The 15,366-nt window shown below is 43.0% G+C and overlaps 1 protein-coding gene across 3 annotated transcripts in view; it reads right to left on the reverse strand.

Annotated features, from left to right (window-relative positions):
• The window catches only part of mgat5b (alpha-1,6-mannosylglycoprotein 6-beta-N-acetylglucosaminyltransferase B), a 74,981-nt gene extending 60,748 nt beyond the window's left edge, over positions 1-14,233 (reverse strand). Inside the window, exons 1-2 of one of the 3 annotated variants that reach the window (XM_076987489.1) lie at positions 13,686-14,233; positions 12,344-12,456 (exon numbers count right to left, since the gene is read on the reverse strand). In XM_076987489.1, the coding sequence (XP_076843604.1) occupies positions 12,344-12,456; positions 13,686-13,753 (181 nt within the window). In that variant the 5' untranslated portion in view covers positions 13,754-14,233. The remainder of the gene's footprint in view (positions 1-12,343; positions 12,457-13,685) is intronic. The other 2 variants (XM_076987480.1, XM_076987499.1) reach the window with 2 other exon arrangements.
• Positions 14,234-15,366: the final 1,133 nt, after the last annotated feature.

Raw genomic sequence — 15,366 nt, forward strand, 5'->3', positions numbered from 1 at the left:
GGGGGACCAGAGAGGGAGGGGGGGGGGGGGGGTGGGACCAGAGAGGGAGGGGGGTGTGGGACAAGAGGAGGGGGGGGGACCAGAGATGTTGCTGACTTTCCTCAGTAATGCAGTAATTGTCCTTTTTCAGTGTCAGAACAATCGAATGTTGGCCTGTGTCCGCCGCCCTCTGCAGGGTCTTGGATTCCAAGACTTACCAGACTGTCATGCAGCCAGCGAGTTTGCTCTCCACAGTGGATCTGTTGTGTTGGGTGACCATAATGTCATTAAATGGACACTGGAACACCATGGTGTTGCTAACATTAAGGGGGAGAGTGTTAGTGGTGCACCACTTTGTAAAGATCTTCATTTCCACCCCATATGGTCCCTCATCATTTTTGCTGATGTCGCCAGTAATTATTGTGTGTCAGCAAACTTGAGGAGTTGGAGCTGCATTTTGGAATTTTTGTATTTTACATATTTTCTTTCTGGAGTGGATGATGATGTGGAAGGCATGGCTAAAGTCAACAGACGGCATTCCTACACAGCTGTTCACACTGTCCAGGTGTGCGGTTTGTGTTTGTGGGAGATCTTTTTGTGTGATATGCAAAGTGAAAGGGGTCCAAGAAGCCAGGAAGACAGTTGCTGACATTTGTTTAACATGAGATAAAATCTCTTTAAGCACTTAATCACTATGGTTGTTAATGCAATGGGGCAGTAATTATTCATGCATGAGATGGATCTCTTTGCAACTTCGATGATGGTAGCAATTTTAAAGTAGGTGGGAATGGTGGACTTTGCCAGGGGAAGGTTAAAGATGTTCAGAAATGGGCAGTCAGCTGGTTGGCACATGCTTTTGGGCCTGACATGGTCCCACTGCTTTCTGAGACTCTCGGCAGTGCTCTCCTCACCTCATCTGCAGCCTGGATCAGAGGATGCTCCTCGGCGGAGGGAGACAAGGCAGTGGTGGTTAGCTGAGCCAGAGAAGTGCTCCCAAAGTGAGCACAGAAGTTGTTCAGCTCAGCAGAGAGGGAGGCGTCTATGCTTGTTGAGTTACCGAATTTTCGCCTACAGTCTGCGATTGCTTGAATCTCTTTCCACATGTATCAGGGACCTGGTGACATGCGTCAGGTCTCATGCCCGGCGTCAGGTGGTGCTGAGGCTGCAATTTGTGTGCACAGTTTGTTTTTTTGGAGCTCAGACATCACATACTCACAGTTCTCACAGTTGGTTTAACATGAACTTTGTGGCGGGATAACTCCATTTGTTTTGAGTGATTCAGCTTAATGGTCCACGTGGCGTGATGTTAGCCCTTCTAACATGATTGCCCAATCAGGCTGCTATGAGGCCAGGTTTCAATAAAAGTAAAACCCTGATATGAGGCTGAGTTGGACATTAGTGAGTACCAGGCTGAGGTGTTCTGGTTGGCTTTGCTAGTCCTGGACAACCACTCAACTACTCCACTTCTGTTTACACTTGTCTATCAGCAGGATCTTCTCGTCTGCTGTAAAACCACAGTCGACCTCTGGGGCAACCGATGGTCCAGATAAGATCACGCAATGGTAGACTGAATATTAATCCTTTCGTTCTTTTCCAATGTGCAGTAGTGCTTGGCAGTCACAGAAGATGTTTGGCTTGAACATTCCTGACAGTGTGTGAAATCAAAATATAGATAGAGCTGCTCATTAGCAGATGTTGCCAAGCTACTGGTGTTGAATGATGTGGTTTGTGGAAATATCGTGGCTTGAAATGGCGTGTAAGTAAATATTACATGTACTCCAATGACATCAGGATGTCAGTGTTATCAGACTGAGATGTCTGAGTAAGTAGTGTCACAGAGTTTGCAAAGAAACTGTTTTTAAATCTATTTGTGCAGACTGATCTGAGTGCCTGGTGGGAGGATCTTAAACTGGTGTTCAGGGTGTGTAATGTCTTTTATGTTCTGAGTTCTCCTCACACAGATGCTATAGTGATGGCAGTTTTATGCGAATAATGTCCTGTGCTGTTTCCACAACATGCTGGAGGGATGCACGTATATTTATTACACTTTAGCACAGCTGTTGTCGCAGCTTTACTGATGTCCAACTTCACGCCCCCAGTGAGCAAGATAAAGATGACAGTGGCGAAGAAGAACTCCCTAGGAGCATGAGAAAGACACCTTGAGAAGAACCCAGACTCGTGTGGGGTGGGCGGCATACTCCTCCGATACCACAACAAAATAAGCAATAAAAAACAAAAATAAGCAATAAGAACTACTAAGTAATAGTAATCTTCCCTAAAGGTCCTAGTCTGGGTTGCATGAGTGTAAGTGTGTCCACAACACCTTGGTTTTGTTTTTCATGACCTGGTTATTATTTGTGCATCACTTTTGTCAATATATGAAACTATTTCTTGTGTGTGGTCATTTCATCTGCAGATTCAACAATACTGTTTTTGTTGTGGATGGGTTAGCAGTGATGTGGAGATGGTGAACAAGAGGGACTCAGCACATACACCTGGGGGACGCCTGTGCTCACGGTGGAGGTGGCGGGTGTTTGTTTGCCCTGTCATGTGGGGGTGGTCAGTGAGACAGACCGGGGATTTAACTGCGTGTGGAAGAAGTTGGTCCTAGTGTGTAGTTTGTCAAATGCCATCTTTGCTATGACAGTATTTAATAATAGGCTGTGGACAAGAGCATCCTGTTATAAATGTCTTTCTAGGAGGGTTGTAGTGAGAGCCACACACATGGAGTGCTAGATCTCTTTGCCTGGTGGGCCAAGTGGTATTGGTCTAGATTGGGTCCAGTACAGATCTGGAGTACACACACTCTACACCAATAGAACCAATGCAGATCTGGAGAACATGCCCTCTATACCATTAGGTCCTGCTGTATTTCATGTGTTGGCGGTCTGGATGTCTTGCTACATGTGCCACATCTGGAGTTACTCTTGAAATCCTCTTCTGTCTGTTGTGCTTCTGTCTGTCGTGCTGTCTGTGCTTTAGAGACCCGAGACCTCTTAAGGTCCATTCTGGTGATATTACAGACCTACAGACACTACTCCACAGTTTTGAATTTGTGAACATTTGGATCCATTTGCTAACAGTCCTGGAGATGACCAAACTTCAAATGTGCTGCTGATTAACTTAACACTGTTAGCAAGAACTTTGTTTCGGAACAATGAACACTTGACTGTCCGAGGTAGGAGACAGTGCATATGCCCATAAACATCCATCATATTACTATAAATGTGATATAAGGTGTTTTACACTGGATGTACATTTGACATGTTGCTAGATCAGGAAAGGAACATTGCCAAAATTTGTTGATAACTCGTTTTGGGTGTTCTGTTGTTTACCAGTGGTGTCATATATGCTTACCATTACCCAGTGGTGATGTGTTTGTTGCCATGCCAACAAAAACAAGAGTTTATTCCCCTGGTCAAACAAAATGGTCTCCGCTGAAGATGTCAGATATTTGGTCGACATGAACATTAGAAGGCAGCAGTCCTTTCTGCAGCAGTTATCAGTCTGAGCTGATCCATTTTGCTGATGAGTGATCTTGCACTCTTGAGTAAAACACTAGGGAGAGGAGATTTGCATGATGCAACTGTTACCCAGGCGTGTAAACCTACTTTCTTCCCCTGATCCAGCTTCCTCTCCCTGTGCCGTATGTCACCTCCCGCCAGGAATCACCAGTTTGTCATGGTGGCCTAAGGATTTCCTGCAGGGTTGTTTCTGAACTGAGCCAGTGTTCTGTGCGGTCCAAACTGAAATGAAAACACTCATGGCAGCTGTAGTGAACATTCCCCTCATTTTCCTGACCAACAATGATAAAATATAATAATATTAACAACAAACAGCAGCGGTAAATGATCACGAATCCGCCGCACCTGTGCATGCCTTCATCTTGGTCTCACTAAACAAGTGAGTAAAACATTGAAGGTATTTGCTGAATGTTCATCTTCAAAGAGCAGAGATCTACCGACTCTGCACTAGCTCATCAAGGACAAACGGTCTGCTCCATGTCTACTGTGTCCTAGAAGGTGTGTCTAGTGAACGCAGTCACGGCAGCAGAGTTCGGACAGACACACACTTCACATCTGACGAGATTGCTGATTGGAGGGAGAGAATTCTGCTGCTGACTGACACATATGGACAGGCATGTTAATAATAGTCTGTGCTTACTCTAATGTCTTTTCTGAGCTACAAGGATTCTGGGTAGAAGATTTGATAGAAAACATGCCACAGAATGTAATTGTGTGTCTGTCTGTCAATGATAAAAGGCCCAATCAATTTATGATATGTAAATATGCAAAAAGACAATAGCCATTTCAGAGTTACTATAGTTATTTCAATTATAGCTACTTCAATAGAAAATATGTAGATATGCATATCAGCAATGGTGTGTGTGTGTGTGTGTGTGTGTGCGCGCCATTGATTTGTTTCAGCAAACACATTTGACTGTTACTCTTTGTCTCATTTACTTTAGTAGAAATGATCTGAATGAGTGATAACAGCTATATACACTTGGTGCTTTTACATTCCATTTACACTGAGATGCCGTTTTATTACTATAACTTCTGCCTTCACACAAGTTACAGAGATCATGTGTCACATTACTACAGTGTGTGAGGTGTAATCAAACACACCAGCTTTTCTAGACAGCGTTCACTTGAGCGTGTGGCCTTTGGGACTCTAAGCGTAGCGTGACGATGGTTTAGTTGTACCAGTGCGAGGGTCTCTCACATGGCTGTATCGTACTGTTCGCTCACGACTGTTTCAGTGGTTTAACTGAGAACTGAAGCAACAATCAAACAACATCATGTTGTGCATGAAAGCTGGTTACAAAACTGTCAGTGAGGAAGATGACCACTTGGTTGCAGTCTGTGCTTAATGGACACTGCCAGCTAGACAATGCAATGTCACCCAGTGTCACTCAGTAACGATACCCCAGACCTGCACCACTCATCCAGCACAGATGAGTAGGTAGAGTGCAGGCACACATACATGCTGTACTGAAGACCACAAGGAGCACCACACTGGGTGCACCTACCAGACGACACAACACTGGGCGGGTACACCTATCAGATGACACAACACTGGGTATGCACCTATCAGACGACACAATACTGGGCAGGTGCACCTATCAGACAACAAATTACACTGCATAGAGGGGTTTCCTCTCCACAAAAATTCTAACTCTATTCAGCATTTACAGTGTGTGTGTGTGTGTGTGTGTGTGTGTGTGTGTGTGTGTGTGTGTGTGTGTGTGTGTGTGTGTGTTAGAAAGAGAGAGAGAGAGGTAAATTAATTTGAAACACTATTTCTGAGCATGATAATTGCTTTGGTAAGAAAGAAACAGCATTGCTTTGGTAAGAAAGTCAAAACATACAGCAATATGTGCCCAAGGAATACATGAGATGCTTTCATACATATTCATAAATTTTCATTGACACATACTGATTCATTCATTGATATTTATTTATACCTTAGAAAAAAATAAGCTGCTGGGTAGGTTATTTAGTGAAAATAAGGAATCACTGTGCCAGTGAGTGTGAGCACAAAGCAAACACAGAAGAGCATGATGACGATTAGAATAATATATGGGAGACGCGTCTAGACTGCATTCTGTGATCAGCAATGCATGGAAATTCAGGGCACGTTAAATAGTGTTTACAATGGAACATGAGAAATGCAATGTTCATGTGAGTTCACCTTCATAATGCTGTTTCATGTCACTTGGTCTTGAGTAGCTGGGTTGAATGTTGAGTAACTGGGTTGATAGTTGACTAGCTGGGTTGGAGTGAAGTTATCCTGACTTTTGGGACTTGGTGTGCCAAGTTATGCATGGCAGTCTAATCTGGAGGGATCCAATGAGGATCTTGACATGGTTTTGGTTTGATACAGCTGAGCAGATTACACAACTGGGTTTCATTCTGAACACACCCTTGCAAAATCAGCCTTTCCTTTGTTAAAAGAAAAAAAAACTATGTAATGATTTCTCAACAAAAGGGCACTGAATAAACCTGAACATACATTGGTTATATGTAATATTGCATGAGCAATATGCAATATGTGTAATGTGGTTATAAGTCCTTAAAAACAGAATATTGGTGATAAGGTGAACAGAGCGATGTAAGTGTGACAAGACAAATTAAAGGAAGTCCAAAGCTTCACTAATTCAACAAATTCCACCTTAAATCTCCCTTCTGCCTCATCAGTTCATATTTAATCTCCATTCTGCTACTGTAAAATTAAACAGCTCATCCAGTTTGTGTACAAGTGTTTCTGCCCTTAGCCACTCCAGGCGTCCCTCTCTCCTGATTTTGGTAGTTTGGTCGTGTCTGTCTCCCAGCCACAGCCTCTGCTCCCTGGGCAGCTCTCCAGGCTTATCTGCTACCTATTAGCACAGAGAGGGACTGGGCCATGACTGGGCCATGCAGTAAAGCTGCTCCTCTACACTCACAGAGACTTTGTCACATCTCCTCCATGTCTCCTCTGCGTCTCACCGCTCACACACACACAGATAACAGGACACACATGGGGACAGAGGACACAGTGAATTCAGCCACACTGGGATGAATAATGCGGACATGGTGAAGTGCAGGGGACACGGTGCAGGGGACACGGTGCAGGGGACACAGTGCAGGGGACACAGTGCAGGGGACAGAGCGCACTGCACAGCAAGACAAAGGGAGGCAGATGAACCACAGAAGAAATGAAGGAGAAAGAGGGGATAACGGGATAAAGTGTGAGAGAGTGTGCATCTGTGTGCATCTGTGCGCATCTGTGAGCATCTGTGCGCATCTGTGCATTCCCTGTTTCCCCAATAACTGCTGGAATCTCCTAGATTTCATCCATAAATATGAATTTACCAAACCCTCCTTGGAGTACAAAACCAAATTAAATGTGCCTTGGAACAACAAAGATGTAACAGTTCTGTGAGGTCCAGTGTTTAATAACTGCCACACACTGCCCCTTAATGTCCTGTCATGGTCGTTTCTAATGTCCTTCAGCACCAGAGACCAGCTCCAGCTCCAGACTAACTCCTCGTATCTTCAGTCTCTTCTCTTCCAACTACTTCCCATTAGGTTCACTGTGCAGATTGAACACATGATGAATGGAAGATTCCTCTGATGTTACTGGTTTGAGGATGAGGTGCTTACAGGTCATGAGGGGGTTGGTTACTGTGTCTCCTGGGACCAATGGTGTCTGAAACCATCATTCAGCATGCTTCAAAAATCACAAATACTTTTAAATGAACAGGACCGTGAGACGTGGTCAGCAGCACAGCCTCATTAAACACTCCACATCTGAAATCAGCACACCACTGTGGGGCAGCGAAAAAGCTCGTCACTGTTTTTGTATGATTCATTTTCAATCTACCAGGGCTATTGTTGTAATCAGGCACAATACAGGCAGTAAATTACAGCCATTGTGTTTGGAATATTTCAGGTAACGTGTTAAAGACAGCTGGGAAATCATTAGTCCCAACTGGACTCGAATGAAATGAATGAATTCAGATTGCGGGCTACGGATTCTTCAGAAAATGTCTGATAGACTCCTTTGTTGTCTAATGTTTGTCCTTGTTTTTTTGAGTCATACCTATGCTGTTATGTGATTGGCTGGATTGGCTATTTCTCAAATAGGAAAGACACGGTGTCTAGGGAAAGTTTGTGGCCACCTCCCTGGTTTCAAATTCAACATCATTGCTCTATTTCCTCAAAGCAGTAAAGCTCAGGCTACAAACACTGGAAAGCCTGTACAAAACTGCGTAAGTGGTACTTAGCTTTGAATCTGTTTCGATTTAAGGCCTGAGGCCTTGCTTAGTACCTCCACTAAATACCCACATGCTCCCTCTTCTTTAGTGGAGACTGCCATCAGCTCATTCACACCTACATTTTCAGCTCTGAAAGGTGCTTTTGCCGAAAAACTGCTAAATGTGATACTCTACTTAAAACATCCACCAATAGCAACCACCACTTTCTCTGTAGCTATTGCCCTGAGCTGATGCCTGAAAGGTCGTTTCACATGGAATGGGTGGCCCTGTAGATGGTGTTTGTTCGGTGTGAATTTATAGATGTCTTGGTTTAAAGGCATCATTTTTTTCAAGTGCATGTGTATGAAACAACTTGAAGCCGTGGTCCCTGTAGACGCGGCCTCAACCCAAGGCCAGTCTCATCAGGTGTACGACCCAGCGGGGCTCTTCTCTCCTGCATCACATTCAGGATGCACTGTGAGTCTTAACATGCACAACTGCACAAACCTGGCGCATGCCGTATAAATCTACACAATTGTCATATACACGCAGATAGGTGCACAAACCTGGTACACACATTTCTGCAAGATAATTTGTAAAGGCATTACATGTTTCTCAGAGCATGTTTTCTGTTCTGATGCTCACACACACACACACACACACACACACACACACACACACACACACACACACACGCCTCCTCATTAAAGGCAACATATCATTGTATACTTCATAATGCTGGTGATACTGCATCTCTAGGTCTCACATATTAGATTTTGAGCCCATCTAATATCATAATAGCACATCCTCCTGTGATGAGCCTGTGGTTCATCTGCTGTGAGCCATGCCTGGACTGTGTTTCAGCCTGGGGAAACTTGATTCTGAAATGTCACCGCCAAGGATCTCCAGCGAATGCTCTGGAGAAAGACTAATGCAACTTTAATGAAATGAAGCAGTAGTCAGCCACAGCTCAGTTCCAACAGCTAACACGTGGGCGTTAGCTTAGTCCTACAGCAGTTACTCAGTCCGTCACAACAGCAACAGTCCCCCACAGCTCAGTCACTTGGCCTGGAGGAGCAACTGGCCAATCAAACCCGTGGAGGGAAAATTACGGAATAAAAATGTTATGTTTGATCTCAGTGTGATGTCAGTGCCTGTTATGAGGCTGTTGGGCTGGTATTCATGCACTACCCTATGTTGAAGACCACACACAGTAGAAATCACAAGCAGTCTAACAAGGAACTCGGACACAAGGAGTACAAGAAACCAGCAGATTAGCAGATCAGAGCAGATTAGACAAGGATGGTATAAACGCTCAGTAGTCTACAACCGTCATTTGTATATGTTTGTTTCATTTGCACCCATCCGGCCACGTTTCCCAACACGTTTCCCGACACGTTTCCTGACACCCTGCTCAGCCCTGGTGACAACATGATCGTGCTACATTGACAGTTAAGAGTTTGCTATTAAAACTGCCATCATAAACATTTGTCTCCCTAAACATTTTCAATGTTTAACAGCACATTTGGGTTAACAAATGTTAATATAGGTTTGAAGAAAAATAATGCTTTATTCCATGCAAATCCAAGCTACAAATGTTAGCTAGGAATTGACATCCCGGTTAAATCTGTACAGGTTTGGGTGTACTATAAAGCATACTTTCTCTTCAAACCTATATCAACCCTTTGACATTTTGACCTAATATTAAAATGTATCTATTTTTAATAGACCCACGACTGGTGTGGTAAGCTTTAAATAACTTACTTTTGTAAATAACTTTTGTAACTTTAGGATGTATTACCCAACAGTTGTAAAATGAATCATTCAAACACATCAAGACTACAGTTTCATCAACATGTAAAAACCAAATATGTGTTTCAAATATGTCAAACTTCAAAACAAGGGAAGACTAATGTTGATAAAGGTTTTTAGCTTGTTCTTAAATGGCCAAAAAAGATGTAAACAAATGTTCACTTAAAAAGTTTTTTTGTTGGAGAGAGCTGTAAAGTTAACACTTCAATGATACAATTTCCATAAAGATAAAAACAACAGCAAGAAAAGGAGAAATATATTCTTGAGCAGCGCAGACCCTATCAACTAACCTAACCAGCAACATATCAGATGCACATTTAAAATGCCATTGCATAACGATACAGAATTGTGGATAACAAATGTGGGTCTGTGTAAGTTTCAACTAGGGTATCGTATGGGCAAGACCTGACAGTGACTAATTATGATGATGTACCACCAGACCTAAACAGCAATGGCTATGAATCTGAGATAAACGTCAACTAGGAAGGTCTAATGCTGGAGAATCTGCACGCATTTCTAGCAGGACCTGAGGAGAAATATTTGCTTGCACATCTTTCTTAGAATGGAGAATGTATGAATCCAACACCTCCAGTCTTATGTTGTCTTTCCAGACTTCACACATCAATAAGACAGCTCTGAGGTCAGCTGAGCCATTATATGTTATCTGAAACTTGGGAAACAGAGCACCTCACTCACTGCTTTCATATCAGAACCAATTAACCTCACCACTAACAGCCTTCCAGACGGGCCACTAGCAGAAGATATAGAACACTGATATGGACCTGCAGCTTGTGATTGGGGTTTCATATTAGTGAAGGTATTTTAAATACGGGGAAACGAGGAGCGGTGAGAGTGTGTGTGAAAGCTAAGGAAAGCTCTTATAAGGATCACCAGGGTCTTACCAGATCAGCACAGCAGTGAGGCAGATGACAGCTCATTTACCACACACACACACTCACACTCACACACACACACACACACACACACACACACACACACACACACACACACACACACACACACACACACACACACACACACACACACACACACACACCCCACTGCTCACTAAGTTCTCACTGCACATACTGAGAGAGAGAAATGAGAGAACTTGTACTGTTCAGAGTTGATCTAGGGAGCACTGGAGATATCTAGGCATGGAGGATGGGTGGGGGAATGGAGGGCAGAGAGGTGGAGTGGTGGAAGGATGGAGGGATGGAGAAGTGGAGGGATGGAGGGATGGGGTGGTAGAGAGATAGAGGGAGGGAGACTCCTGTGACTGACAGCTGGACAGCATTTAATGGGCACGAACTGGCTGCTTTCACAAGAACAGCAGGATCAAGTCTTTAATTAGCCAGCCTTGCTCTCTCTCTCCTTCTCTCTCTTCTCTCTCCTCTCTTTCTTTCTTACACCTCTCCTTCTTTCTCTTTCTCCTTCTCACTTTCTTTCTCTCCCCTCTCCTTCTCTGCAGCATTTGGTGATATTAAACCAAGATTATTTATCACTTAGCGAACTAAGCCAGGCTCGGGAGATACACAGACGGATCCTGCTTACTGTGGATTTTTCCCCTGTACACAGCTGAGGTCTACGTGCTACTGTTTTCCACACATGAGGTCACCATTTATAGCCTGTGGCTGTGTTCTCTAGGCCACAAAGAAAGCATATGCGGCAAGATTTTATATCTTTATTCCATAAACCTAGAGTCAGCTTTCTGCCCAAAAAATCTTTGTTTCCTGGAAGCTGTTAAATATCTCTGTAGCCTGCAACTAGACAATATGTAGATATCTAGGAGATATGACTGGAGTTTATAAGCTACTACTGTAGGCAATGAAATGTTACTGTAGTCTATGACATTCTACATACTACAAAATGTAAGATATCTGGATAGTCTGAGATATTACTGCAGTTTGAACGATTACAGTAGGTTATCACTGAAGGACATGAGATATTTCTGTAGATGTCAGGCATCACTGTAGTGTATTACTGTTGGCTGCAAGATACCGTAGTCTATTACAAGACATCTACAAGATATCATCTGATCTTGCATGAAGTGTGCTTTACTAGAAGAGATGAAAATGACAACAGCTCACAAACATGAGACCGTTCACAGCATTTAATATGTGTTAATGTTCTCAATTAAGTTAAACAATTTGGAATAATTTGAATAAAGTGCATATTCCAGTGTAGTAGTATTACATTGTTACATTTAAAAAATCATCATAATAAATAAATGAATTCTCTGCAAAGATATGGTTACAGTTAGCCTAAAAAGCTTGACATGACTTAACCAATCAAATGGAATGGATTAATCATTTACATATATAAGCAGCTTTGAATAAAGCCAGACTAGAGTGACTCCACTGATGTGTTAATGACCCCAGCCGGTGTTCATTTAATAGGAACATACTGACATCATAGTTCAAGCTAGTAACTTTGCTTTGTTGGCACTGGATATAGAATGAGAGATGCACACTTATGTTTTTGAAAATAATTATTCATTTATTTATTTTTATACCAACAGCTGTGCTAATGCCGTGCTTAGAACTAGCGTGAGTTTTTAAAGATAATGAGAATTAGTGAAATAATTGTGGTTCAGAACACACTTAGGTTGCGATGTTAGTTACGAAGAGTTTTGGGAAATGCTCGGAAATTTAATAACTGTATATTCAAGGTTACGAATTAGCATTATGAAGGTTTTGGGAAACCCACTCATGTCCATACAGTCTGATGCTCGTAGCCAGCATGGATAACACAACCGGAGTCCATACAGAAATCCGCCTTTGGTGATATTAGGCGTGGGGGAGGCTGGCGTACCTTCAGTGTGGATGGTGAACGGTGTGTCCCTGAGACGCCTGGGGGAGAACTGGCCCCCCAGAGAGGTCATCAGAAAGCAGACGCTAAAGAAGCCAATCCCCGCCACAAAAATCCTGCACACACAGAAACATTCATGTGAATATGATGGCACGAATGGATCTCAGACACCTGCCTGTCAAACAAACTAAATAATATAGGCTCGATGCTTTTCAGATATAGTGAATAAAGTCTAAGAATGTTACACACTCTTCCTTTGACTTTACCGTCTAATTTCTTTTCTGCATTTTGCCAGTCCAAGTAAATAGGATAATTCACAACACCTTCCGTAGGACGCTTGAAGTCGACTGGATGAACTATAAAATGGGCAGTGAACTTGCGGTCTGTTCAACACACTTCATATTTACCTGATCGTCTTCCCTAGTTTTCTGATCACTCCGCGGACTCTATTACTACAGTTTCACATCATGTAACAGAACAGGCTAAGGGGGGGTTGCTATTTACAGATTCATTCGATTCTTAACAAGCTGTTTTAAATACAGTGTATATGTCTTTGACTGACAGCAGCGTACGTTCAAGTGATATTTGCATCATTCTGTTAAATGTTTATGATAAATGCTCATTTGATCTCATGGAAATAAGGTGCGGGAGAAGACGTCAGTGTCTTCGAAGGGGAACGCGACTACTGGTGTTTGTCACCGTCCCCGCGCGCTATTCGATCGCCACCGGAGCACCGCGGTCAGCTGCTGCCAGACTGTGACTGGGGGGACACGCCAATAAAACCAGAGACGCTCCAGTATTGTCTGATCGCGCGCAGAAGCAGGCACAGTGTCACAACCCTGCTGCTACATCCAGATCTGAGCCCACACATGAATTACAGCAAAACCTGGAGATTCAAATTTCCTTTTTAAGTATCCCATCTCTTACGTGGTCTACATCGTAATTCATATATTCACTGTAGTTAAAACATGTGCTTTTAAAAGTTTTCGTACAGATGAAACGACATATGGAATGACTAGTACGCATATGTTTTTGAGAACATTCAATCATGAAGGATGAATAAAAATAGCGTTGCATTATTTTCGTTGCCCACGCGCTACTTGTTCCATAGACTACGTCTGATTTTTAGATGACAGCACGTTTCGAAATAACGTCATTCGACACCTGAAAAGTAGATTACTGAGCTAGTAAACGATACAAATTATTGAGCTAGTAAACAATACAAATTACTGAACCACAAAACAATACGAATTACTGAGCTAGTGAGCGCTTACATTATAACTTTAAAAATGTTTTCAAAAAAGCTTAACGACATGTATGTAATATACAAATCAGTTCTGTTTACCTGAAGGGCTTGAACGTCAGAAGACATCTTCTCATCATAGTTATGCGTTCGGGGTTAAAAGCAAACATTTTCAAGCGGATCAGACCACATGAAACTAGGTGTCAATTGCGTGTTTTCATTTAATCATTTTTTTCCTGTGTGTGGTGCTGCGCCGTGGTGTTAAATATCTAAGTTTGGCTCGCGAAAGAGTTCTCTGACGCGCGAATAAATTCTCGAGCACCTGTAAATAATGCCACACGGTTAAAAAGAAAATACTGCGGCTAGTCCATAGAGAGACGCAAAAAGTATGCTTGTCGTCATTTCTTCAGTGAAATTAATTCCTGGCATAATTCGGCTGAAATTCTCAGAGAGGCACAATACCAACAGTAAGTTCCGTCGTTGTAGCGCGCTCATGACGACAGCAAACGAATAGCAAATTCGCATTTAAAGGGAAGCATCTCTCGCGTGCCCACTGCGCACAGATCGGGTGGTTCAAATAAAATGTCAGTTGCACAGCGCCATCGTTCGTTTGGATTCAATCAACATCGTACAGCCTACATTTGTGTCGGCGCGCTGTGAGGAGCTTGTGTAAAGACGATTCCCGCACCTTCAGCACCATGGTCAGTTCCACTAGACAACGTGAACTCTAGAATTTCATACAAAAGGCAGCCAGGCTTAATTTAAAGACAGTCAGTTGTATACGATCTATGTGTGTGTGTGTGGGGGTGGGGGGGTGGGGTGGTGGACGGCAAGGCAGATAATTATCATACCTCTCTGTACTGTTTCATCTTTTACTTTTATTTCAGTCTTTAACACAAGTGGCTAATGAACGCTGTTTCTGCCACCATGTCCCTCAACTGACAGAGACTCAGACAGAGACTCTCTGTCTCTGAACTGCACATCCTCGGAGGCCCTTACCCAGACGTTCCTCTCCTTCCAGCTGGTGTACAGCCCTTACAGTGCCTCAAGCACTGTGAGGAGTCTTCTCGTCTTGATATCAGCAGCTCCCAGATCTCTCCTCCACCAGCGTATTGTGCCTGCTGGGTATCTGATGACTGGCAGAGCATGTGTGTTTATGGCTTTGATCTTATTGTTGCCGTTCAACTCTCCAACTCTTGAGGAACTGCACTATGGAGGTACTTGGATGTTGCCAAGTGATTGGAGAATCCATGGATTTTGAAGCTTTCATGGCCTTGTGGAAGTTCAATTCCTTCTGTCCTGTTATTTTTCTCAGTTTCCTATTAGCTGACCACAGTTCTACAGCCCAGATTACAGAGATTAGAGTCACTGTTCCCTGTCATATTGGTTTACAGCTTCAAGTTTACAGCTTCACTGTTCTACAGCCCAGATTACAGAGATTAGAGTCACTGTTCCCTGTCATATTGGTTTACAGCTTCAAGTCTTCCATGTAGAGGAGGTGGCAGATGAATCTGAATCTGTATCGATGTTCTTATTGATGCTCTGACTGAGAGACTTCAGGCCTATTCACAACAGCAGTGGGAACTGCTATCTTCTTCCTATATACTACAGTTTTCCATGACCTGAGCAGTTATCTTCTAATGTTGCCTCAAGTGTGCCATTGAGTTCTACATGAAGGCCTCTATGATGATATTGACATACTGAGCTATACATTCAGGTATCCAGGTGTGTTTGTTGTTAGATGGTGATGTTGTTTGTTCAGATCTTTTATGACTGGTACTTT

The sequence above is a fragment of the Brachyhypopomus gauderio genome, chromosome 2, assembly GCF_052324685.1.
Source record: "Brachyhypopomus gauderio isolate BG-103 chromosome 2, BGAUD_0.2, whole genome shotgun sequence".
NCBI lineage: Eukaryota > Metazoa > Chordata > Actinopteri > Gymnotiformes > Hypopomidae > Brachyhypopomus > Brachyhypopomus gauderio.